Source organism: Urocitellus parryii, chromosome 3, assembly GCF_045843805.1.
Source record: "Urocitellus parryii isolate mUroPar1 chromosome 3, mUroPar1.hap1, whole genome shotgun sequence".
NCBI lineage: Eukaryota > Metazoa > Chordata > Mammalia > Rodentia > Sciuridae > Urocitellus > Urocitellus parryii.
In genome coordinates this window covers 124,175,269-124,202,966 of record NC_135533.1, presented here as the reverse complement: position 1 = coordinate 124,202,966, position 27,698 = coordinate 124,175,269, and the positions used below count along the sequence as shown (strand labels likewise).

The 27,698-nt window shown below is 49.7% G+C and overlaps 1 protein-coding gene across 1 annotated transcript; it reads right to left on the bottom strand.

Annotated features, from left to right (window-relative positions):
• Slc15a4 (solute carrier family 15 member 4) lies at window positions 1-22,505 on the bottom strand. Its single transcript, XM_026408046.2, has 8 exons — window positions 21,957-22,505; window positions 15,918-16,210; window positions 11,779-11,947; window positions 11,277-11,354; window positions 10,750-10,918; window positions 5,294-5,449; window positions 3,767-3,925; window positions 1-540 (listed from the first exon to the last, which is right to left on the bottom strand). Exons 1-8 carry the CDS (start codon window positions 22,503-22,505, stop codon window positions 392-394), a joined length of 1,722 nt encoding a protein of 573 aa, XP_026263831.1. The 3' UTR covers window positions 1-391.
• Window positions 22,506-27,698: the final 5,193 nt, after the last annotated feature.

Here is a 27,698-nt window from a genome sequence, read left to right as displayed (position 1 = left end):
AAAGACCCCACCCCCTCCTCAGAAGTAAACGCTATTAGTTTTTCAAAAGGGCGCTCACAGGGTTGTGGGAGGGGATGAAGTATGGGAAAGCGGGCTCCAGCACCGCGGCCTCAGGCCCCGGGGTCTTAGTCTGCATGTTCTGGGGACCAAGAGTCCTCCTCTCAGGACCAAGAGCCCTTGGAGACAGTGCCACATGCTTACACCTGCTTTTTGCTCCGGGAGCTGGGTGCCAGGAGGCAGAGCTCAGGAAGGCACTCACCAGCTCGAGGGGCAGAGGGAAGGGGAAGGGTGTAGACGGCACGCGAGCACAGAAGGCCAGTGGCCAGCCCACAAGCCCACCCAGGCCTGCCCACTGTCCCACACTCAGTCCAGGGCCACAGCGGCTCTCAGATCAGGCCCGGGCACTGGCAGGGGTCCCATCTGCTCTGGATCGTTGCCGGTCATACTTCACAGAGACGATGAGGAAGAGCAGGAGGGTGGCCCCCTGGACAGCGGCCAGCAGGAAGAAGTAGTAGTTCAGGTGACAGCCGTTGATGTTGCCTGGAGGGAGGGAGGGAGGGAGGGAGGGCATGAGATTTCCACACCTGGTCCCTGCATGGGGCTATGGGCTTCCACCCCACAGGCACCAAGAAATGGCAGAATCCGTGTCCCCAACACAGAAAGCCTACCCCTCTGCATTCAAGCCCCTAGGGAAGTCCCCACAGTGGTCCCCACCACCCAGGGCTCTGCACCCTTGTGTTCCTCCTGTCCCACCCACCTCCGACCCTGATGACACAGGTGGGGGGATGCCTGGCTGAGGGACGCAGCGGCAACCCAGAGGTGACCCAGAGCTGGCTGCAGCTCCCTGGTACCAGGGACTGCCACCCCAGGCTGAGCAGGTGAAAAGGCAAGGGTGAGGCAAAGCCGTCAGTCATAGCCAGCCTCTGAGAGCCAGCAGGAGGTAAGGGGGCCCTTATTAATTTTCTTTTCCTCTAAATCAAAATTTGACTGAAGTATAAAACATCGGCTTCCTCTGCCTCGCCCCCAGAAGCATTTGCTCCAGCCTTCTTCCAAGGGCTCTTCTGTCGCTATGAAACAACTTAGAAGCCTCTACGTTCTGCCCAAGACCAACATGGAGATGGCGTTCTACTGAAGAGTGCCTGGTTGCTCCCACACCAAGCCTGGGCCGCCACCTGTGCACTTCTCAACACAAAGAGCCAGGAGTTGGCTGCTCAGGCCCACGTGCTCTAGACCATTGCCAGGTCCCTGGGAAACCCCTAACGTGCACCCTTGGTAAGCCGGGCAGATACAGCAACGAAATTCCAAACACCATAGGGACACCAAGTTTGTTTCCAGAACTTCCTCAACACTTTCAGGTTTTAGTGCCTGCAAGCTGACACTCTGCTGGTAAATCTGCATCCCTGACGCTAGTGTTAGCGCCCACTGGTACGCTGACTACCGGCTTTGTCCCAGGCCATGTGGCTTTTAAAACAGTGCTGAACTCCCAACAAGTACCAAGAAGACAGGACCGTGCAGAAGAGAGGACCACACAGGTCCAGAACCCCCGATTCTGTGGACCCGCAGTCACCCCTTGAAGAACTTGCAGACCCCTGGCTAATGCACCCACAGAGAAGTGGCAGGACATTGGCTTGGCACAGCCGCATGGCAAGGGGCACTCGAGCCTCAGTCTGTGCCACCAGGGCAGCACTGCCTGTCCCCACAAGCCTGCAGGGTACGCAGCAATTCCCAAAGAGACAGGGAAACAGGCATGCACGGCCACTGAGGCCGTGAGGACACAGCTGCCTGCAGAGTAAACTGCTTCGCTTTCCAACAGACTCACAAGCACAGACTGATTTACTGACTGAAAAGCGAGACTCCTCCCTTCCCAAAGGCCTGTGTTGGGTGATCCTGAGACTCCTCCTTCTGCTCTCTGAACAGTTCACGAGGACCCCAGGCCTAACAGTGCAGTGATCAAGTTAACATGATGCATAGGGACAGCGGGACAGCATGCGTGTTTACGTAAGTGCTGATCCACAGTTTGAGGAAACCAGAGTTTCCCGAGTGTGAACTGCTAACTCTTTAGATTTCTGACAGACACAGTGCTATTCGACAGGCGCTATGCAGTATGGCCTGAGCCCCTGCCATAGCCCAGGCTTCACCATGGGCACCTGTAGACGGAGCCTCGCCCACCTGCTGGGGCCTGGCACTTGCTCAGTCCTAATCCAGGAGCAGCACTGATGCTGCCTCCACCAGGAAGGTCGAAACACCAACGAAGTCACTGATGTGCCAGTTCTGAAGTATGAATCTTCCCAAAATGCTTCTAGAGCTCAAAGCTGACAGGCCAAGCCGAATGTGCTTGTGTCAGCCTCTGTGTGGGGACGTCAGAGCCTATGGCAGAGTTCACACCAAGCCGTGCCAGGACCAGCCTCATTCTGGATCATGCCAGGCCCTCAGTGATGCACCCAACATCTAAGAAGCAGTGCCACCACCCCCAGCCCCAGAAGCATGGAGGACACAGGGAACCCTGGCCCTGTGGTGGTGGGTGGCTATGTGCAGCTGCTGCCCCTTCTAGGAACGAAGTCTCTCCAAGGGGGTGCACTGCATCTTGCTCTCTCCAAGGGGAGGAAAAAGCAGCAGAGTCAGGCCCAGGACCCACAGGCCACGCCACAGACTGACCTAAACTCCCACAGGCAGAAAAACAAGAAGCACCCGTGAGAGCTGAGAGCAGCCAGAAGGGGTCAGAGAGCCAGAAACCAAGGGAAGGACAACACATTCTACTCTCTAGGACACAAAAATAAACAGCGGCACAGAGACTGCGCCTTAGGACCCAGAGCCTGGTCCCCAGGAAGCCTTTGCAGGAAGTCTCCCACGTGCTCCAATCACAGCACCTGGAGCCTGGGGCCACAGGCCTCACGTAGGAGCGGCACCGGCCACCAAGGGCTGCTCACGCTCCAGGAACTGAGAGGGAGAGAAAAGCCCCAGGTCTGCCCACTACTCTCAGAACCAATGCATAGCACTGGACAGTCGGCATCTGTGACCACTGAGACGACAGCAGCTTGGACTTCTGGACACTTCGCCAGGACCTCACAGGAAGGAGTTTCAGTTCCACTTCTGGAGGGCTTTGGGGCTCTGCAACTAACAGAGAAAAGTCCCTGAACTGCCATCGATTTCCAGGGGATGAACAAACCACAGTGGGTAGCACCACTGAAACAGAGCAAGCACTCAAGCAGGAGGGAAGGCAGGAGGCTAGGTGCAAACAGCACATTGAAAACACAGGAGAAGAGGGAGTCTTCACCCCCACATCTATTATGAATCTGGAGAAAGCCAAACTCTGACTTTTGAGTGATTTTGTTCAAAACCCAAGATGCCACCTACTGGCATTAATTGCAAAATCCTATTATGATTGATCACGAATAATGTGTTTATTAAGAAACAAAAAGCAACTTAACTACCCTCGTCTTTTTAGTATCAGAAAACAAAAGTATTTGTCAAGAAAAGGAAAAAAAGTACATAAGATCAAGTTAAATAACGAGAACTTGTGACACGGATTTCACTTCCCCCAGAAGCAGTTACAGACAACAGGGACCCTCAGTCAAGGACCCTCCCAGCAGCAGCAGCTCAGCAGGGTGTGGCTAGGTGGCTGCAGTGAGGAGAGGCTCCTGAGGGCAAGTGGGCCCCTGTGTCCTGAGAAACATTGCCAGCCCACCCACCCATGTGCAGACCACCCGGCTCACCCACAGGTAGCCAGACTGCAGGGACTCCCCACACCACAGGAGCTGGCTCTTACCAAAGTCAGTGTGGCTGCTCATCCATCCGATGGCTTTGAGGGACACCAGGGCCAACAGCCCTGAGCCCACGAAGGACCCGACACCAGAGAAGAAGAAGAAGAGGCCCATGATGGCACTCTGCATGGACCTGGGGGCGGCCGAGTAGGCGAACTCCAGACCTGGGGGGAGGGGAGGGCTTCGGGTCAGGGGCACCTGACACCTGGGGGCGCCCTGCCCCTCCTGGTGCAGGAAGGCAACTCTGCTCGGATGGGAGCCCAGGAGGTGACCACTTCCTTCCTGCAGCAGTGGCTGCTCGGCCCACATGACAGCTCCTGAAGCATCAGGAAGCACAAAACCAGCCCCACCTCAGACACACTGCGGAAGGCTTGCTCCCAGAAGGTAACTACTCCCAGAACTTGTCAGAGAAACAACTCCCCCATGCCCAAGAGCTTTTTTCTTATTTATTTATTTTTAATATTTATTTTTTTGAGTTGTCATTGGACACAACACTTTTATCTATTTATTTATATGTGGTGCTGAGGATTGAACCCAGGGCCTCGCACGTGCTAGGCGAACATTCTACTGCTGAGCCAAAACCCCAGCCCATCAAGGGCTTTTTATTAAAAAATATTTTTTTAGCTGTAGGTGGACACAACACCTTTATTTTATTTTTATGTGGTGCTGAGGGTCGAACCCAGGGCCTCACATGTGCAAGGCAGGTGCTGCACCACTGAGCCCCAGCCTCAGCCCAAGGAAAGGGGACTCTCTTTCAGGATCCCTTGTCTTTGTTCCTAAGGTTTTGGACGGAACCCAGGGCCTCACACATGTTAGTCAAGTGCTCCACCACGGAGCTACAGGCCCAGCTCATTGACAGACCTTACAGGACCTCACTAAGGTACCCAGGCTGGGCTGGGACTTGTCATCGTCCTGCCTCAGGCTCCTGAGTCACTGGGATTAATGGCGTATGCCACTGTACCTGGCCAGGATTCCATTTCCATAAGTTTTAAACGACTTCAGCAGGCCCAGCTGTAAACTAAGATGCTTACAGCAGCAGGACTGAGAGGCGGGAACAGAAGGCCACTCTGCAGTGATGTACCCCTCACAGAGCCATCAGCCAGTGCTGCATGAGCCCCTCAGAGGTAAAGACCTCCGCTGCCCCCCAACCCTGGCCAGTGCTCCAGATTCTGGGAGTCACCGATTCCCACTTCCATCCAGTGGCCAGAATACAGAACATCCCTGACAGGGACACAGAGGCCTGTGAGCCAGACCTGCCACTTTACGCAAATCTGCGCCAACCACATGGAGCAGCAAGTGTGGCTTTCGTCCTCAGGATAAGGGGCACTCTGCAAACACCAGACCCAGAAGAAGCGATTTTCCCTCTCCACTCTGTGGCACCTAGAGGGGAGGCAGTGAGTGTCCATGCACCCTTGCTGCAGCTTCAGCACAAGCTCAGCAGCCATGTTCTAACCCACAGCTCCCTACAGGTGACACAGGAGCTCCTCAATTAGTAGAAACACCAAGTACTTCGGACACACATGAAGCTGTACCTGCTATGCTTGCAAATATCTCGCTGATGCCGATCAGCACATACTGTGGAACCTGCCACCAAATGGGCAAGTCCGCGGCATGGTACACCACTTTGCCGATGGTCTGATTGATGGTTTTCTCTTTAACAAGGTCCAGCCTTTTGCTTTCCAGAATTCCTAGAATTTATAAATGGGTTAGTGCAGCATCATTTATCAACATTTGTGATCAAACTAAAACTCTGCTTGCCAGACAGCTCTAGATGGTTCTGAAAAGCACCGGGAGGATGGCGCCCACCCAGCCACAGTGCCCGTGATTGAGGGGGCTGCAGCTTTCAGCTCCCCGGCAGGTTCCGAGTCCCCCTTCCCAACCCTGTCCACTGGTGCTTCTACAGCATCCTACACAAACAGGTTCTGCTCACTCATCCTCAAACACCTGACTGCTCGTGCACATTCTTGTGTCTGTTTTTAAAAGGAAGTGAGGGAATTCGCAGTTGTCCTGTTGGTGAAAAGACAGGACTTGAGGTGTCTTCCCCACCAGTGACAGCCTTTAGGTGACTCCGACACATTACCATCGTTATTACAACTGCTCATAGTGACACCCTCTTCCCTGCAGAGGCCAACTCAACTGAAACGCACAATCCACCTCTGCCCGCCCAGGACTGGGCCCAACTCAGGGGCAGACTAACTGGCCAGCACAGGCCAGCACACAAGAGCAGAGTGGCCACTCTTCTCGTGTCCGGGTGAGGGGAACATCAACTGGTAGTCACGGCCTTCTGTAAGAATCTCACCCACTTTCTTTTTTTTTTTTTTTATTTAAGAACTTCTAATTGCAAATAAAATGGACCCCCACTATCCAATGTTAATATAGAGATCTACTTATTTAAAAACACTATATGAGGGAGGGCAAGAGACTGGGAAGAAGGCAATGCAATGGATACACTAAAATCACTCCTTTTAAAGTGTGAGCAGGAGAAAGGACCAGAACACAATTTCCAGGGAGATAATGAATAAATTCCGGGATCTATGCTCCAAAATGTGCTCAGTTCGCTTCTCAACTGCACTGTCCCAGCAGAAACATCCTCCACATCCAGGCAGAGGCCTCCCGGCTAGGCCCAGCAGCTCCTCCATCAGGAAGCCCTGTGTGAGTGCTAAGATCACCAACAGCCTTCCTGAGATCCGAGAGCACCATGTTCCCATCAAGTCCATCAAGTCAGAAACCTGCAACAGCCCAGACAAGGACATACACCCTAGGCCACGTGGCCTGAAGGTCATCAGCAGAAGAGGCCAGCCATACTGTCCCAGGCAGGCATCATCGGGAAGAGGAGTAGGGGAAACGACGGGGCAAGAACCTGCTGCCAACCACAGGCGGGCACATGGAGGCCCTGGAGCTGGTGCAGTGAGCTGCAGTCAGAGATACCTCAAGTCTCAGTTGACCCGCAGAACCAAGCTGGGTCAGTCCTCCTTGCCAAGAGCCATCTTGCCACAAATGCTGCGTGCACTCCACAGAGAAAACATGAATCCCATATTCTTAAGACAAGCAAAGGACCTTGGAGCTGCTAGAAACACAGAGAATCTGCTGGAAACGCACCTGACCCATCCTCTCAGAACAAGCAGTCAATAAAAAGTAAGGCTTTCCTTGGTAAGAGGGTTGCAAATCAGACCCACATGCACAGCCAGGTGCAGATCTGAAGACAAGAAAGGATGCCTGGGGTCTCCACGCAGACAGCTCACAGTATCAAACAGCACGGCCCTGTCATCACCGCCTTGTTGTAACACACAGACATCATTAAGCCTGTGCTGCACCTTAGATTGCTGGCCAGGACCTGTGCCCCTGGTCGCCACAGACCCACTGGCTTACACTTGGCCTGCACCTCATCTGGGGAACCCCAAGGCCTGCAACTTAGGACTCCTGCTGTTAAAGCTGTGACTGGGCTGGGGAAGCAGCTCAGTTGTCAAGGTCCCGGGTTCCATCCCCAACGTGGCAGGAAGGCCTCAGAATATGACAACAGATAAATCACTTATTCAGCACCTGACTAAAGAGTTTTTAGAATGTCCATCAGGCCATAAAGGAAGTCTCAAAACCTCAAGACAGGACTTAAGAAAGCCACGATCTCACCAAACTCCCCAATAAAATGAACCATCATTTACAAAAGTATAGGTAAAAATATCAGTAAAAGTAAATGAAAAAATTCTCTGGAATTGTTCTTGGATCAAAAAGAAAACCACGGAACTGGAGATCATCTGGTAAGTGAAATAAGCCAGACCTAGAAAGTCAAAGGTTGAGCATTTTCTGAGACCTACATGGAAGCTAGTCCAAATAAGGGGGGGAGGGGAATGGGGCGGGGGAAATGCCATCAAAATAAAAGAAAGATCAGTGGACAGAAGAAGGAGACTGAGGGGGAGGAAAAGGGATGAGATAGGAAAAAACAGTGACCTGAATCTGACCTCGCTTTCCTATGCACACGTATGTCCACACCACAGGGAATCTTACCATCACGAATTTCCACAAGTCACTAAAAATAAGGGCAAGTGGGGGTGGGGGTGGGGGTGGAGGGTGGTGGTCCTGAGGACTGAATTAGAGCAAATCCTATTCTAAGATTTGGTAATTATGTCAAAATGAACCTTAATGTTATGTGTAACTATTATGAACCAATAAAAAATGGGGGGAAAAAGAAATCAAAATCAAGTTTCAACATTCACAGAAAATAAGAGACCAAAATAACAAATCAAAGTATACAATATCTGATTAAAGCAGTAATAACAGGCAAATTCTTAGCTTAAAATGTTTGCACTAATAAACAGAAAAAAATAAATAAAAGTGAACAAGGAATTTAACTTAATAAATGAGAAAAAAATACCAGAAACAAACCCAATGGAAAGTACTTCAACTAGAAGACACAGAGCCCAGAGAAACCACCTCCAAATCAGAGCACCTCTGACTCTCTGAAATCCTGCCAATGCCTCTCCTCTATTGTCTACACCTAAAACCTAATAAAACGATGTCAGTGCCTTAAACGAAGGTAAACATAGAAACAGGTAAACTGATAATCCAAGATACACTTGTAAGGAAATACAAAAGGCATACAAGTCTGGCAAGATGAACAAAGAGAGTATGTAAATACACGAGTCTGGAAATGAGGAAGGAAGCAACAGATTTACTTAAAAGACTATTTCTATCTCTTACACATTTTCCTAAAACTCAAGAAAATGCATGATTTAGTAGAGACTATTTTTAAAAAATTAGTGAATCATGAGAAAAAAAAATTGCATAAAATCAGAAAAGATTTTTTTAAAAAGTTACCAAACAAATGACCTCTTAGAGAGGAGATGGGCTCAGATGAATACTTTAGGCAAATATCTGAGGGACAACACAGAGGGAGAGCTCTCATGGCAGTCAACTATTCTAGGCCACAGGAAGGGACCTACCAACTGCTCAGTGACACATGGTCCAGACACTCCACCGGACAAAGCCACACAGACTCTGGCCAGGATGGAAGCAGACAGGCTGCACTGAAGGACATGCGGCCGATTCAGCCCTCTCAGCAAATGGCCTGCTCCAGAACTGCTCCAAGTGCTGACCACAGGAAGTGAGCACAGAATGACAGCAGCCCCAGTGAGACAGGAAGGAGAGATTCTCCTGCACCCCCCACCACCACCACCAGAGAATGATCCAGCACTCACTCCTGCCAAAAACCCCCAGTGAACCCGGGATGGAGGTTCTTGGTTTGCCACCACCAGAAATGCCACTGGAAACTCAGCAGCGAGCTGAAACCCGACTAGTAACATATGTTAAAACAATAATAAAACATTTTTTAATCCTTCAGGTAAGGAAAAAATAACAGAAGAAAACAATCAATACTGGCAAGAGAGCCATAAACCAGAATCTTAGACACAGCACTCACCCCTTCACATGATTCAACCCAAGGACATGCATGGGTAGGGTGAGCACACCACCTGTGTGGATAACCTCGGACCAACCATCATAGAAGGGAACACATTTTTAAATGACATAACATTAAAAATGGAATACACTAAAAGCATAATTTGAACATGTCATTGCTGACATGAAAAAATAGCTAAGTATATAATACATAAAAATGACACTATGAGCTTCGTGAATATCTTGTCCCTTTCTGCCCTGCAAAAGCAATTCAGTTATACACAGAAAGTGTTCTAGGACAATACAGATGCAGTGGACATGCTTAGATGGCAAAGATTATGGATTAATCTATTTCTAAAAACCGTGATTTGACTATATAACAACTTCAAAACCTTGCTACAGATTAGTGGTTAAATCTCTTCTAATGAAGGCTACGGCCAGAGAAGGCATTCAGAAGACTCTGCCTCAGATTCAGGATGCTTTCCCAGTCCAGAGCCCACCAGGGGAGTCCCGGGAACAGCAAGGGCTGGTGGCACCATGTGACGGTAGGTAAGAGACCAGCCTGCATAGGCTGGTCCACCAGGCCAGGTCCACACCCAGGGGACACACCCCAGCCAGGGAGAAAGGAGCTGAGGCCAGAACTGGGTCCCTACAGACAGCCGACAGACAAGCCTGCTCCTCCTCCAGATGACCCGTTAGTGATGCTGAAATTTACTCCGTATATCTCTTGTTTGCTTACATCACAGTTCTGAAGAGAAACTAACCTATAGAGAAAAACCTCACTCAGAGCACACTTTAATTATCTATTCACTCCAAAGATAAGGCAACTCTTCTAAAATGTCCTGGCTTCTTGAATACAGGCCTCCTAAGCCTCAGGACTAACTTCCTGACACCTGCTGAACACGGCTGCAGCTGTGCACTGCTGGCTTAGTAACACCAGCTTCCCTATCATGTAACTAAGTTATTTTATGGTTCAATGACCTTCAAGACTAATCAAGAAGGAACTTCAAAGCACATTTTAGGAGTCAGCAAAAGGCCAGCTTTATGAGCAAAGAGAAACAACATGTCAGAATGAGAACTAAAAAATGCAAAGGAGCCCTTCAAAAGAGCACTCCCTCCCTGGCACCTGCACATGTAGACATGAATTCCTGACATCTGGGAGCAGAAGCGTGACCTGAGCCTATAATAATTGATAAAGTCTTCCTCCCTAGGAAGATGCACAAAAATTTTCTATGAAAATTGGAAGGATTCTGGGGCCTTCTGAGGCTGACCCCTGCATGGAGATTCTCCTGCTGGAGAACCACAGAGCACTTCAGTTCAGCAGCACGCAGCCACACAGCAGCCGCTGCTCCAGACCAAACCAGGGGCAGAGGACGGCTCCTAAGAGCACACGTTTGGTTTCAGTTCTAGAAGGAAAGGAACAATGCATCTTGGAAGAAGATTGGAACTCTCATAGTGAAAAACTAGAAAATGGAGAACCATCCTAGGAAACGCTTGGTGGCCGACTTTCCCAGCACACACACTCCTGGGCCACATGCTGCAGAGCACACACCTGCACCACCTCAGCAGAGCAGTGGCAGGGGACAGAGGGGCTTACCTGCAGCGAAGGCAGAGCACATCACGAAGAACATGCCCACAGCGATCCTCTTCAGGGAGGACGGCAGCAGGCCGTGCCTCTTCAGGATGGGGTCCACCAGCTTATCCTTGAGCGGGATGAGCACCAGGATGAGCACAGCATCGAACATGGTGAGCCAGGCCGCTGGGAACTGCATTCAGAACACAGGGAGCGTCAGGCCCACAGCCCGAGCAGCCCTCCCTGACAGCCCAGAGGACAGTCCATCCCAACCCAGGGCACCCAGGGAAGCCACTCTCAGTTCGAAGACCTTGAACTGGGAACACTTATTTCTAAATGGATCTCTTGTTCTATGCTTGATAGGGGCCAGATAAAGATACTAATTGATGTGTGATTGCCATTGTCAATTCACTATGACAAATGGCCTGACCAATGGAAACATGTGCCGTGCGATGTGAAGGTTGAATCCCAGAAGAACGCTGTTAGTCTAGCGATGAATGGCAATGCATAAGACGTCCAAGTGTCCACCTCCGTCAGCCCAGTGGTCTTACCGTGTGAGGGTTGGTTGTGATGTTTGAGATCTCTGGAATCTTCAGATGAAGACTTTGTAAAACGTATGTGGTCTGCATCTGGGCACAGAAAGCAGCACTGTTACAAGTGAACCAGACATGGTGTCCAAGGACCGTGGCCATCTCCTCTCTAAACCAAGAGGGAGGCCTCATGGCAACTCTCAGAACAGATGGCGGTTCAAGTGAGAAGCAGAAAAGTCAACAATTTGTCACCGTAGGAGTCCTTGAGATGATTTTGGAAAAGAACTGCCAGTTATCCAAATTGAAACTAAGTTAACGGAGGGCCCAGAAAACCAGAAGCACATTACTTCTCAGCTTCTTTTCTGAAAAGGGTTTCAAAATATTTACAGCAGCCAAATGAGTCTATAACTAAAAACAAAAGCTCTTCAGAGATTCATGGGGAAAAAATCCCCTCAGTATTACACAGAACACATGAGGGCAGCGCGCCTGGGCAAGGGGCTGTCCAGCCGGCATGCACACCCACCTGGAAATACACTGTCCAGTAAGGGATCAGAGCCACGAACACAGGCACAATCTTGACGAGGGCTTTCACATCCTCCACTCTGTCCTCTGTGAACGGCCCTCCGCGAGACATCTTACATGAATCAAACAGACTTTGTTTAGAAGGTTGCTGAAAGACTCCAAGGCCTTCACTTTGGGAAACAAAATGAAGGAGTTAGTTTTCTTCCACCCCAGCAATCAAGTATTTGGTAACAATTTAAATTTGGGGTAGGAAACCAGCTCAGCACATGGATTCTGCTGTAGCTGTCCTATTACTAACTGTGCACACCACAATACAGCTACCAGAATTGTTTCTAAATGTGGCACAATGTGCTGGAGCAGCTGACAAAGGCCTTATGCTGGCCTGCCTACAGCTATAGCTGCTGTGACTGAGCAGGCCAGAGATGCAGCTGGACTGTAGTCCTAGGGCCCATCTAACCCAGCACTGGTCACCCTGCTCAGCAGGCTACTGTGCCAAGAGCCAGCAGTATCTACTCATCACTGAGTGGTGTTTAAAACAAACAAGCAACTGTGCTAGTCTTTTTTTTTAAAAAATATTTATTTTTTAGTTTTAGGTGTACACAAAATCTTTATTTTATTTTTACGTGGTGCTGAGAATCGAACCCAGTGCCTCGTGCATGCCAAGTGAGCGCGCTACCACTTCAGCCACATCCCCAGCCTCCTGTGTTTACTTTTCTCTTGCTGTGCGGGGGTCCAACCTGGGGCTTCTCACATGCTGGGCATGTGCTCTCCCACTGAGATGCACCCCCAGGCCCAGGCTACTCAACATCAAGGCTGACAGCCGGTCTCATGTTCAGTATAGCCACACTGGCATCCTCTCCCAGATGAAGAGGAGGGAGGGGAGGGCAATGCCAGAGGAGGGCAAGGAGATGGAAAACAGGGAGGGCTTCTGTTCTTGGAGCCTTGAGCACTTGGCCACTCACCCTGACCATGAGCCTGAGAAGTACTACAGGATCTACTGACTCATTTCACAGAGGAACCTGGGGCACAGAGAGGGTAAGAAATGTGCCAGAGTCACAAGACTACAAGGCTTGGGGACTCGGTGCAAATCCAAGAAGCCTTGGCCATGGTAGACACCACTGCCCTCTGCTCTGACCTCCATGTCTCCCTCACACACGGGCACCACAGTCCAGCGCATGGCTGAGCATCTGGTCCTTACACCAGCACCTTTGTTTCCCCCTCTGGCTCTGATTTGTCCTTCATAACATGAACAGATCCCACCAGGCAGCTCCAGACTCCTTCCTATGCCCCAAGGCTGGGGGAGTAGGCGGGGAGGGGGACTGCACATTCTCGCTAATGCCAAAGATACCAGAAGACAGTCATCTTAAGAGCACCTTCTAATTCTGGGACTCAGAGAGAAATGGCAATCATCCACTTTCTAGTTTACAAACTCATGTCCCATTTTACTAAGTTACCCCTATTTAAAATTATTTTTAACTTATAAAGTTGATGTTTCATCTAGACATCCAGAATAGGGAAAAATAAAAAAGCTAAAAACTACAAATTAATATTTTAACCAAATTTATCAAAATCAATTCAATAAGTATTTTCTGAGTACCTACTATGCACCCAGGGCTGTTATGATGGGTGCTGGGACAATGGAACACTCTGAAGTCTTTAGGCACTAGTTAGATCCTACCAGAGATGGGCCACATCACGCTAAGTATGTTTCTCCAAAAACATTTAAATTCCAAACAACGAATGCCCTTTGCATGAAGAAGCTTCCATATGGGTTACTAACTGGCTGCACTGCTTCTGCTTTTTATCACTTAAACATTTTAAAAACTGCAAAGTCAACACGCACCAAAACCCCTAGCTCACACATAGTTGGTACACTATTCAGTGACCTACCATAAAGTCACAGTCACATGTAACATCAGAACACAGACAAGAGCCCATGGTTTCTCCCTGGAAGCCCAGGGGCACAGAGCATGCTCTGTGGTAGAGGGCCATCAGTTCTCATGGGCTCTCCACTCAAGAAGGAGCAGATCTCAAGGAAGCACTCAGGCCCTTTAAACAGACCCTCAGTTCTCATTTAAAGTAAGCATTACATCATCTTCGAAACAAGAGAACCTAGACCAGAAACTGGGATTGGCCCAGATGAAGTTAAGAGTCTCACATGGAAACTGTGCGCACCCTACTTCCCTGGGCTCAAGTTGGTAGCTGCTACTGACTGGCCCCATCAGGGACTGGGCATCACACCTCAGACCGCACTGGGCCTCTCAGTCCACCTCCACTATGCAAAAAGAGAAGGCCTAGCAAGGTCACTGACCCTCCAATGTCACACAGCCAGTTCACACAAACAGCACAGGTTGACAATTCTTTAAACCATCAACGTTTCTCCAAGTAGCCCTCTGTAATTACTTTTGCCCAGGAAGACTCCAAACACAAAAGCAGCTCTAACTCTCTTCCCTGTGCCAGCCGGGCCCACTCAGGCACAGGAGACAAGGAGGGCGGCCTGGAAAGGGCTGCCTATGGCCTGGATATCAGCTCACAGAATCAACATCTGTGGCCAAGACCTCACTTCTGCCTAATGGGAGTAAGGCCTACAAAATGCTGGCATCTCCGCCAGGTACTGTGGCGCACGCCTATGATCCCAGAGGCTGGGGAGGCCGAGGTAGGAGGACCTCACGTTCAAAGCCAGCCTCACAACTTACAGAGGCCCTGAACAACTCAGCAAAACACTGTCTCTAAATAAAATACAAAAAAGGGACGAGAGAGATGTTGCTCAGTGGAAAGTGCCCCTGGGTTCAATTCCTAGTAACACCCCCGCCACCCCACCCCCACCCCACCCACCTCCACCCACCCCGGGCCAAATGCTAGTGACTGCTGCTGAGCAGGGCAGCTCTGGTTTTAAAGAGTGCCTGAGTGTGCTCCCACTACTAGAAGGTTTGAATCAGGTGTCTGAAAACTGTGGTGACTCCCAGCATCCCCACCTGGCCTGCTGAGAAGAGCACACCTGTCACACACCACACAAGGGGCCTAGAAGCAACCTCAGACATTCTGCCTGCAGCAAAAAGGTTGGTACTGGGGCTTTTTTGGTGTAGCTTCAGAACGACCAGGGGCAGGAGTTCCAGTCAGACATGGCCACTGAGGCCCCAAGCACAGGAGAAGACAAACTGCAGGCACACGAGGTGGACATTCGGCCTTTACCAGGGGCATCCAGCAGTGAGGTACGCGGCCCCAAGGCCCAGTGAGAGACTGCTAGGCATCCCAGGCTGATGAAGAAATCCCTGGGGCTGACTGTAATGACCTGGGGACTCCTCTAGAGACAGAGTGTCCTACTTCTCGACTGTCCTGTCATGTCACAGAAACGCACAGCTTGAAGGGTACCACGTGAATGGCTAATGGGCAGCTCAACAAGTTAACAATGCAAAGATGACTGAGGTCTCTTCTTAAGCTAAGTTCCAGACTTTTCTTTATCAGCCTGCATTTGATGAGTACTTGTCACAGTATGAGGGGACATGGGGGGGGTTCCCGGGACACAGGACTTCCTGACTTAAGATGCCAGTTCCTGGAACACTCAGCACAAAGCTGAGGTGGTCTGGCTCCCTAAAATGCATCTCAAAACCCTGCTACTGGTCCTTCTGCTGGAGCAGCTGCCGCGGCCCCTGAAATTGGAACACCTGCTGACCTGACAGACTGCTTCTCTTGCCTCTGACAGAAAGAGACCAGCCAAGTAAACAGTGGCTTAGATGTTCATTAACGTATTTCAAGATGTTTCAACACGGAACATCAGGCATGCGGCATGTACTTGGTCTCTCTCTGCCCCGGGCTGCCCATCCTCACCTACAGGCTACACTAGACTGCTGGGGGCTTCCAGCTGCACTGGCAGTGGAATAAGTTGAACATGAGCTCCCCAGAGGCCCCACACCCTTTGCATGCCCGTCCCCGCCCCCAGATGAACACTAGAGACCAGACTCACTAGGGGACAGCAGGGAACAGTCCCTCAACACCCTGCCAAGCAGATGCAAGGCTAGAGACAGGACTCCCAAGTCACGCAGCCCCGTGCCCAGCACACACAACCACGTCATGTTAGCAGCTGTTCTGGTGACAGCAAGTGAACAGTCCCACAGCCCGAGAGGAGACTCAAGCACTTACCCGCTGCGGAGGCGCTCACCGCGCCTCTGGGAACAGCACGAGTATGTCAGTATCTTGAACATATCCGTGAAGGCGCTGCCGTCGGGGGGCTTGGTGATGAAAACACTCTGGCCACAGAGGAAGACCACGAATGCAATGGCAACGCAGACCGTGGGGATCAGGTACCCCGTGAAAAAGCTCATGTTCTGCTGAATGTAGGCAATGCCTCCTAGTGAAAGGATCGCTCCCAAGTTAATGCTCCAATAAAACCAATTAAAAAACCTCCTAGTGGCCTCTGGACCTCGATCTTTGACCTAAAATAACAGGAAGGAAAAAACACTTGAAAACAAGTGACAGTAACTTATTCCTTTATGTATCTTTTCTTTCTTTTCCTTCTTCTGAGTCAAGGTCTCACTGTGTTGCCCAGGCTGGCCTTGAACTCCAGGCTCAGGAGTCACCTTCCCAAGTAGCCAGGACCACAGTTGTGCCCATGGCAGCAGCAGGGCTGTAATAATCTTCACAGGTGAAAAAACAAGTATCATGAAATGCTTAAAATTACAGCTATCAACAACCTTTAAGAAATGCAACGCAATCAAAATGGTGCTTGCAGATACATTCAAGGGTCTCGTGACACTCACCTACTACCAACGCTGGGCTATCTAGGGTGGTTCCCCCAAATGCCAACAAATTCTACAGTACACTAAGTCTGTGGGTCACTTGCTGCAGGAACCCTGTAATGCTCCTAATGACAGAGGCACAGGACCACACTGCAGACCCCAAGTCACCTGGTCTGAGGCTGAGGTCTATGAGCCTGTGCTACAAGGCTGTGAGGTTCTTCTGCTCACAGGTAAGTTTCAGAAGTACTGCGCAGCTCATGCCTCACCCAGTTAAATGGCACAAAGCACCTGGCAAAGGCTTACCCCCTAGGGCTGGGCTGGGGCTCAGAGGAAGAGCACTTGCCTGGCATGTGTGAGGCACTGGGTTCCTTTCTCAGCACCACATTTAAAAAATAAATAAATAAAATAAAGGTTTTGTATCCACTTATAACTAAAAAATAAATAATAAAAAAAAGAAAAGAAAAAAAAAAAACGCTCACCTCCAAACACACTCCAGATAAATCCAAACACCCCTGCATTCTCCTGCCTTGGTGACTCTCCTGCCTCAATGTCTTGAGTGGCTGGATTACAGGCAAGGCCACTCCCCCCCACTTGATGCAATATTTTAAGCACTACTTTGTTTTTGTTTTTAAAATATTTTTAGTTGTCAATGGACCTTTATTTTATTTATTCATATGTGGTGCTGAGAATCAAACCCAGTGCCTCACACATGCTAGGCAAGCGCTGAACCCCAGCCCCACTACTTTATTTTTTAAATTAAAGTAGAGATATAAAAGACATCATTAAAACAGAGTATTGGCCAAAATCCATTATTTTTAAGTCAAAATGGTTAAGCATACCTACCACACTGGCAGGTTGAATTAACTATATGGTTATATCATCTCAAATTAAAAACCTGCATTTTAAATAAGCCACATTCATTCTCAAGAGTTTAAACTTCCTCCTGTGCACATCAGAATAGAACAGAGGCTCTGAACCAAATTCAAGCATTGCCACTGAACAGTGTGGACTGAGAATTTCTTCCACAGGGGCACACTGCTTTTCCTGCCTTTAAATCTTATTGAACAGTTAGCATGATGTTATATTGGAGACTTACACAAAGAAAAATGTGAGCTGAAAAATGTGACCAAAAAAACCATAAGTGTTAAAAAAATAAAAAATAAAATAACCAGCTGGGCGTGGTGGCAGTGCTCGCCGGTGACCCCAGTGGCTTGGGAGGCTGAGGCGGGAGGATCATGAGTTCAAAGCCAACTTCAGCAATGGTGAGGTACTAAGCAACTCAGTGAGATCCTGCCTCTAAATAAATACAAAACAGTGCTGGGGGTGTGGCTCAGTGGTTGAGCACCTCTGAGTTCAATTTCGGTACCAAAAAAAAGAAAAAGTAAGCAACAAAAGGGAAGAGGCCAGTCCACACACCAAATCTAACACAGAGAACTGATCCAGAATGCACAGGGCTTTCCGAGTGCCCACCGTGGCTCTGCACACAACCACAGGAAGGTGCAGCCCGTCTCCACATGAAGCAAGAACAAACCAACATCAGTTAGCCTAGCAGAATCCTAGCCTTGATATTCCACCCATCCCTGTTTTCTGGATAAACTTGTGGTCAGTTCATTTCAAATTCTAAGGGCTATCTGCCCAAATCAACTCATAACCAAAGCCCGTTCTTGGGGCCAAGTCACCACATACCAGCCATTCTGGCAACAACGGGAGGCTGGGAGGCTGGCAGACGCCCTGGGCACATCACCAGCCTCCTGCATCCGCTGACAGGCCACAGCCCCTACTTCCTACCAGCCATGCTGTGTCAACAAGTGTGCAACTGCCACCTACCCTGCCAGGGTAAGGCTTTTCAAAAGACTGGTCAAAGGACACCATCAAAATCAATTTGGAGAAGCTCAAAAGATGGAACTGAGCATCAGGTTAAATGGCTGGCTGACTTGGAAAAATCCCTTCAAATGCAGAGGAGGGCAATTTTCTCTACCAAAAAAAAAAAAAAAAAGAGCATTATTTGCTGTCTTCATCTTTCTGCACAATAAGATCTTCCTCCTTCAGACAACTACTCAATTACTGGATTCCCCCATCAAGAATGACCCCGACTTTGAAAAGGGGTAAACAACAGGGAAACGTAGGGCTGGCGGGATGTATATCAAAATAGTTCACCCCCTTGGACTCCCAGCTTACACACTCACTTTCAAAACCACCAGCCTGTCTCAAAGCCACACAGCCTGACCCCATTCACCTCTCCAATCAGAAGGTTTCTCAGGGGCCTATGTGGAAACCAACAGTCAGGAGAGAAAAAATACCTTAAAATGCAAGCAGGTTCCCTCCACATGAGAGGGCCTCCTGAATCCCACCAGGAACAGCAGGGACTGGCAGGGAACAAAGGCCCTGGCCTCAGGGTACTAATCCCAACATCTTCTGTGGAGGTACCATTTACATAAAATTTACCCCTTAAAAGCCTGGTCCAGGTGGGCAGTACAAACCACCACAACTACCCAGTGGGTCACACTTCCTTCACACTGCCAGCCCCTCCTTCAGCACCACTCCCAGGCCCCTTCAAGGCCATGGGCAACCACTGGCCCAACACTTCCTGTGCTAGATTTCCACATGAATGGGTATACATGGAATCCAGTGTCTGGCTTCCTCCAGATAATTAGTGTCATGTTGAGATTAATTAGCACTGCACTTCTTTTTTATGGCCCAATAATATTCCTCTGGCTTCCTCCAGATAATTAGTGTCATGTTGATATTAACCAGCACTTCACTTCTTTTTTTTTTTTAAAGATAGAGTGAGAGAGGAGAGAGAGAGAGAATTTTTAATATTTATTTTTTAGTTCTCGGCAGACACAACATCTTTGTTGGTATGTGGTGCTGAGGATTGAACCCGGGCCGCACGCATGCCAGGCGAGCGCGCTACCGCTTGAGCCACATCCCCAGCCCACTTCACTTCTTTTTTATGACCCAATAATATTCCTCTTTATGGCTATGCTGCATTTAGCTTATCCTTTCATTAGTTGACAGACATCCTCCTAACTTTTCAACTTACAGAAAAGTTTGGAAAAATCATAAAATGGACTCCTCTATACGCATCATATAGTTAACTTTTTTTTTCTAATGAAACCAGAATATTTCTGCCTGAACTATTTAGAAATAAGTTGTAGCACCATGAGTTCACCCACAAGATTCCATCACCCGTCTCCCAAAGCAAGGACATTCTTCTACACAATCGCAATGCCATCAGCACACCCAGAACTGTAACATCAAAGCATAAACCACCTGATGTGTGGTCGGTCAGCAGTCTAACATCTCATGTGCCCAGAAAGCACAGCTTCAGGAGACCCTCAGAAGCCCATCACTTTGACCTGGCAACCCCATAGCCTGTGTCAGTCCTTCTACCCAGGATGGTTCCTTTCTCACAGAGTGCTACATGGGAAGAGGTGAGCCAGGTGGCTTTGGATGAGACATCTCCACAAGTAACTATGGGTCAAAATAGTGCTGGTTCTTCCAGACCACTCAGGACAAGCTCCTCAGGACCACTCAGGCGTTCTTTTAAGAAACACCAATCACTGATCCGCGGAGTAAATGGAGAGCACAACCTTCTAATTCAGACTATGTTCAAAACCTGTGGCCCTGTGCACTCGCTGAGCAGTGAGAGGGACAGGACTACAGTGTGCACACCACAAGCTGTGGGGCTTGGGTAAGACATGGGCAGCACACACAGGAAGAGGCATCGATAACCAGTCATGCTGCGCTTGCCAGGTGTGAAGAGAAGGGTAAAGGTGCTCCTGGCTCCGTCCTACACCTTTGCCTGGGGCTGGGAGATGATGGTACCAGGGCCAACGCCATGAACCCAGACCTAGAAGCAGCTTGGGTGCCATGGCCAAATTAAAGGTTAGGAAATCAGTGCTGGATGCCAGGATGAAAGCCTGACTTGACCACTCCCTACCTTGCACAAGAAAACCTTGTGCCTCCACTTCCCCATCTGTAAGATGAATTTAAGACTCCCATGCAGCTTAAAGCACATCACTGTACAAATAGTAACTTCAAAATTCAGTATGTCAGGCAGCTACCGTCTCATTCCCCTAGGAAGCGTCTCCTTTGTGTATGGACAACCTCACACAGATGCAGTCAAAGCTCAGACTCAAGGGCAAGCTCCTGAACCGGGGCTCGGCTAGGTATTAGCTGGGAAACTTTAGGTAAATGATTCAACCTCTCTGGCCTCAGCTTCCTCATTTATGAACTGGGCACTTTACCAGCAGGGAGTCACGTGGACTAAGTGAGTACTCAGAAAATGGCCTGGGCACAGTAAGCACTCATGAATGTCAGCAAGGGACACTTGCAGAGCCACTGAGAACAGACCCTAGAAGTCGTCTTCCCCACTGCAGGGGGCACTCATCAGCACTCCCTACCCACCCCAAACTTCTAACTCCTTTTCCCCTGTTTCCATTCTAGTTCAGGCATCTCCCACTGGCCAGCTATAGCAGACTTGGAACTGGAACCCTCCTGATACCACTGCCCACTATGCAGCAGACTCCTGGAATCTGTTTCTGAGACAGAGCAAGTAGGTGCTGGAAGCATCATCTTCATAACTACTACTCAATTCTGTCACTGCAGGGAATGAGAGCAGGAATGGGGAGGTCTGTGTTTTAATAAAACTTTATTAACAAAATACTCTTTCCAACCACTTAAAGATGTAATAACCATTCTTAGCAAACAAGTCCTCAAAAACAAGGAAGTAGGCCTGATTTGGCACCCAGGCCATTTGCTAGCACTTCCTTTCTCACCCAAAGCTCTGCATGACTGACTCCAACCTCAACTTTGGGCAGGAATGATTCACAGCAGCAGCTGGATGTGAACTCAAAAACTCTTCCCCTGGCCTTTCCTACCAAGCCCACCCCAAATCCTTTAAAAAAACAAGGATGTTCACCCAGACCATTTATTTGTAAATGAAGCCCAGCAATAACGGGGACTTTCCCTTGCTTTCTGGTCCCAGGGTCTTTGCACTTGTTGACCTCACTGTAGGGAAACCTTCAACAGCAGCGACCATTTCTATCCTTCAAGTCTCAAAGAGTGGCACCACAGAGAGAAGTCCTTTCTCTTTTAGACCACCCTGGCTATCACTTTATGCATGGATCCCAACCCGCTTTCCTAGCACCCACCACACCTGTCTATACTGCTTTCTCCTTGATCCTCCTTACACTAGAAGAAGCTCCCCTGTTCCTACAGTCCCTTCCACACGGGGCAGGGGCTGGTAGGTGAGGCAGTGGGGTGGGCCACGGCTCTCTGCTTTCGAGCTCTCTTCTCCAAGGCAGAGGAACCCCGCCTGGCCGCTGGGTCCCGTCCCGTCCCGTCCGCGCCAGGTGCACGGCAAGGCGGGGGTGCCCAGCCACCGGCTCGCGGGCTCCGCCAGCACCAGAACGCAGGTGCAGGGACGCGGCGCGCTCACCTGGTCCGCGCCAAAGGGCGTGATGTTGGCCTTGACGGTGGCCACACCCAGGCCCACGAGCACCAGCCCCGCGAAGGTGGCGGGCGCGCAGCGGCGGGCGGCGGCGTCGGGGCAGGCGTCACTGCCGTTGGCCGGCAGCGCCGAGCAGTTGAGCACCCGCGTCGGGCGCGGGGTCCCGCAGAGCGCGGCGCGAGCGGCGGGCGCGGCCAGCAGCGGGAAGGCCAGCATCCCCAGCAAGTAAAGCGCCAGGCTGAGAAGGATGGCGCGCGCCCGGCCGAGCCGCGCGTCGGCCAGCCAGCCGCCGAAGGGCGAGCCCAGGTAGGTGAGGCCCATGAAGAGCAGCAGCGCCTGGCTGGCCTGCGCGCCCTCCCAGCCGAAGGGCGAGCCGTTCAGGAACAGCACCAGGTTGGACGTGACGCCGTAGAAGGCGGCGCGCTCCAGCAGCTCGGTCAAAAGCACGGCCCCACACGCCGCGCGCCGGCCTGCGAACGCCCCGGCCGCCGCCCGCCGCGCGCCCAGCAGCGGCGCCCGCTCTCCCGCACCCTCCATGCGTCGCGCCGCTCCGGCCGCCGGCGGCTCCCGAGAAGCCCCGCGCCACCCCGGTTAGAGACCTCCGGGTCGCACCGCCCCATTGGGCGGGGTCGCTTCCGGTCCCGCCCCGGAAGTCGCGGAGGCGAACTGCGGAGCGTGCGCCGAAGTGCGGGGCCGGCTGGGCGGGGCGTGGGGAGAGCTGGTCCCGCTTCCCTGGCATGCTTGGTGCCACAGCCTGGCAGATTCTCGCGGGGCGGCGGGGAACCGCGACTGGCCGCGTCCTCCGGGCGCTCCCTGGACTCGCCATGCGCCTGATGTCAGCTTCACCCCGCCGCCCCAGGCTGTGCAGCAGAAGACGACTCCGACGTCGCCCCAGCACCCCTGAGCGGCGACTCGCCCCACGGAGAGCCACCGCTCCACCTGTTTCAGATCTTCCCGGAGACTGCCCCATACCACCCTGTCACTGCCCCAGACCATCCCTGTCACGCTCCCACTCGTCCGGATCGGTAGTTCCCGAGAAGCCCGCGCAGGCCATCCCATCCCATCACCCTTTCCCTATAGAACCTGCTGCACGTATTTCCCACAGGCCCAGGCGGCAGAGATCTTAGCTCTTGCTCCTGTTCCCAGGCCCTCGCATCTGGGAAAGTAGCACCTGGTGGAGTGGCAGCGTGTCCTTCAAAAGCAACCCCAAGCATGGCTTGGGAATTGGGACCCAGAGCTGCAGTGATTCAAATGGTGTGGGTAAGACCACTTCCCCATCCTTAATCCTTACCTTCAGGAAGGCTAGGATGGAGCCATTACCTGGAAATGGGCTCCTCAGTAGTCATCAGGGCTAGGTAATCCTGCCATTTAGGTAGCATGCATTGTCTTTAGTTATTAGTTATTTTAGTTATTTTAATGTCACAGCAGGCAATGACTATCTGAGCCTTTTTTTTTTTTTTTTTTTTTTTTGTGGTGGTGGGGATTGAACCCAGGGCCTTAATGCATGCAAGGCAAGCACTCTGCCAACTCAGTTACATCCCCAGCGCCCAGAACTGAGCCTTTTCCAACTGTTAGTACTAATTTGTTTTTCAGTAGTCAGCTCAAATGTCACTTACCCAATTCTCCAGACTACATCAACTGTCCCTTTTTTATGTCATTTGTGCTCCCTGTACTTTTTTTTAATAACTCAAGAGTATTTATTTATTTTATGAAACCACTTAGGTCTGTTTTTGAAACTGGGTGGATTGGGATCTTGGTGATTTTGTTCCCTGTCATATTCCTGGAGTTTGTAGCACCTGCCAATAATAAATGTGTTTGGAGTTAACTGAATGAATGATAATTTGTTGAATTGCAAAAGATGAATGAACACCTTATGTTCACATTAGTACCCAAGCCCACTAATGATAAAAGCAAAACCCTCAAGATTTCTCTCCAGGGTCACATATTTAGTAGGTAAAGGAACTCTGGCTTAAGGAAAAGGCTTATTTTTAACCAATTCTTAGTCCCAGTACTTCTTCCAAGTTCCATCTAGTAGATGGACAGAATCTTTGAGGATTTGTTCTCAGTCTGATAGTCCTTACATGCTCAAACAAAGTTGAGAACTGAGTTAACATTAAACATGGAATAAAAGTGAAGTAATCTGATTTAATTATTTCCCAGTTAAAGATGTACATTTTGGATGGTAGCAGATAACCTGGTTGGGTTATTCATTTGAGAAATATAACACTAAGAAAAAAATGGTGGGGAGCAGTCTCCAGGTTCAGTGTATACTGAGGCATTGTGAGCAGTGTTCTGAGGTCCTATAGTTGGTACCTTGAGGTTGCAAAACAAATCCAGCATGTAAAAATATTTTGTTTTGATTGCAATGTTTAGGGTGAGGAGTGAGCAAAGAAGACATACTGCAAGATCCTGTTTATTTATTTATTTTTGGTACCAGGGAATGAACCCAGGGGCACATAGTCACTGTGCTACATCCCTAGCCCTTTATTAAAAAAAAATGTATATTTTATTTAGAGACAGATTCTCACTAAGTTGCTTAGGGCTTTACAATACTGCTGAGTCTGATTGTGAACTTGGGATCCTCCTACCTCATCCTCCCCATCTGTCACCATGCCCAGCTTCAAGATCCCGTTTATATGAAATGTGTGGAGCAGGCAAATATATAGAGATGAAATGCAGATTAGTGCTATGGTTGGCACATTGGTGGGCGGTAAGATTGGGGAGTGATTGATAAAGAGCATGGTGGGTTTTTTTAGGGTGATGAAAATGTTCTAAGATTGATTGTGGTGATGGTAGCACAACTTTGACTAAGAGCCATTGAGTTGTGTCCTTTAAATGGACAAATTGTGTAATACATGAATCTTGTCTCAATGAAGCTGTTACCAAAGAAAGTGAACTAAAAGTTAATGGAGAGGTTTCACATATAAATTTGGATATTCTGTTGCCCTTATGGGTTAAAATGGGAATTGAAGCAACACTGGGGCTTGTGGTTACCTGTTACTCTAGTGCCCCCACCCTGACCCCTGGGAACTATGTCTCATGGCATTCAAGTCTGCAGATGGTCCCCCTAGGTCACAGTGCCACATGGCTGAACCTGTGATCTGCTTTGACTAAGAGAATGCCACAGAAGAGTCCTAGACAGGTAGGAGCCTAAGCCTTGAGGAGGTCTGGCAGGGTCCGCTCTTGGGCCTTGTGCCCTGAGCCACTGTGCTAGAAGTCAGCCGGCTTGCTCCAGAGGTCCCACATTGAGGGAAATCCACAGCATCTGGGAGGAGGTCTTTGTCCCAGCATCCCAGCTAACTGCCAGGTGTATGCAGCCATATGGGTAGCTCCCAGGAAGCCTCAACCCAGAGTGCAGAACTATGAACAAGACGATTATCATTTAACCACCACGGTTTGGGAGCTTGTGTTGTTACATTGCAACAGAAGATGGAATGTACCTGCCTTCTTGTTTGACCACAGTCCATTGGCACCAGGTCTCAGCCACTGTGAGGAATTATTTTCCATATCTGCACAGTCCAATGAAGTAGCCACTAGCCACGCATGGCTGGCTACCTAAACTTAAATCAGTTGAAATTAAATAAAATGAAAAATTATCTTCCTCGGTCACACTGGCCATGCTTCACTGTCTGGGTACATGTGACTAATGGTGACCACAGTGGCCAACATAGCAGCTGTTGGCCACTGTGGGTGTGACTGATTACTTACTACTTATCAACACCCACTTTCTTACTCCAGAAAGAATCCAGATTCCATTCAGGTATTTATTCTAACCTCCTCACTACCCCTTCACACCAGCTAGTCCTGTAACTCAGAAGAAACTCACCTTTGCCCATGGTCTGACTGGTCAGTAGCAGTGCTCAGCCCTGTGCCTTTACCATGACTGGTTCAGAACCCAGGCTCTGACCACTCAGGACAAGGCACTTCCTTGCTTGCATTGTGGCCTGTCATTGGACACATGTCATACCTGGTTGGACTGTGACAAGAATTACTGCTCCGTTACAGCAAGGGATGCTGCTTCCAGGGTGGAGGTGAACTAGAAGGCCTGTGACCCTAATAGCTCTTGGCAGGTGTTGGACAACTGTCTGTGCAATAAGCCGGGAAGGATGAAACCAACTCAGTGGACAGCACTGTGAAGAATCTGGGAATAGCTGGATAATAAGAGATAATAAATGTACGTTGTTTCAGCCACTGTGTTGGGGTTTTTTTCTTCTTTGTAGCCAAAAGCCACCTACCAAGATTCTGTCCTAAAATGGGAAAAATAAGAGGACGAGAGAGGGCAGTCTGACTTTTTGTCACTAATGTCTGGTGCAGTTCATGGAATTTTCTACCTGGTCCTTGTAAGCACTGAGTTTGCGACTCATGTCCTTGGCCCCTGGGATCGGATCACTGAAGACTTCACCCTTTGTTGGGTGTACTTGCAATATACTTGCAGTTTATTGGAGAGTAATCGTGTGGGTGCCTTGCAACTAAAATAATCAAATAAGCGACCTACTGGAACAGCAGGCAGCATTGTCTTGAAAGCATGCTGTGGTAGGTGGCTGCTCATCTCCAGGACCTGCAAAGTACACTGAAATTGGAAATGCACTGTTGGCTCTAGAATGCACAGCCTTTCATTTTTCTGATGGCAACTGTCTTGTTCCTGATCCTTGTCTTTTGCAGATCTCAAAAGGATGCTGTTTGCTGTGATGAATTCAAGAACCCATTAGGGTTTGCCTAACTCTGACTTCTTCATGACATCTGTGCTTGTTGCTTCACGTTCTGGTTGATTGCACATCCCTAGCTGCCGGTCAGTTGCATCCCCTGATTCACAGTTTCGACTTCCTCAAAGCTCTGGTTCCAGAGCAGCCATCAGGGATCCTGTACCACCCATCCGCTGAACTCCTACCCAGAAGTCATGTCTGAGGGCTCAACCGCAGCCCAGCACTTCTGCCTGCCTGGATTTCCCAGTTGCTGGGGAGCAGCGCAGACAGGTCCAGCTCATCTTCCCCAATCAGGACAGCACACAGTCATGGGCCACGTAGAAGCAGAAAAATGCCAGAGTGAAGTAAGTCAAGAAACCAAGCAGTGGAGGGGAGCCGGTCTCACATCTTGGGCCCAGTCAGGGCCACGTGAAGCTGTGTGTGTTGATTCAGTGCTCAGGATGCCTTGGGCTTGCTTGTACAGAGGATATGAGACTGTCTGTTCAAGGAGATGGATTCTGATTGACATTTTGTGTATGGGGTGCACTAATTTTGGGCCTGTGAGTAGAAACGTCTACTTCTTGGGTACTTTTTCTCCTGAGTTTTAAAAACCCACAAGACATCAGCACATATCAGGCATTCACCACTGCGGGGGCAGTGGTAGAAGGGAGAGCAAGAGAGTAAGTGAAAGAAAAGGAACTCATGCTTCTATAGCAAGGAGGCAACCCGTTAACAAGTGTGCACCACACCTGCCCACCCTGACTAACTTCCGCTTTAAACTTCTCAGTCACCTTAGTCTATATTGTAATCATAAAACAGATCAAGCTGTAAACACACTCATTCTGTGGGTTTGGCCTACAGGAGCGATCAGGGTGATGGATACAGTGGACAAGGCTGGAGCAAGAGCTTGGGATAACTCAGCCCACGATGATAAAGGGGTTTCAGATCCCTGGGGAAAGAACGAATTGTTTAGTAAATTCTGTTGGAAAAAATAACTGAATGTATAGGATAAATAGGCTTCATAATTTATTCCAACATAATTCCAAAT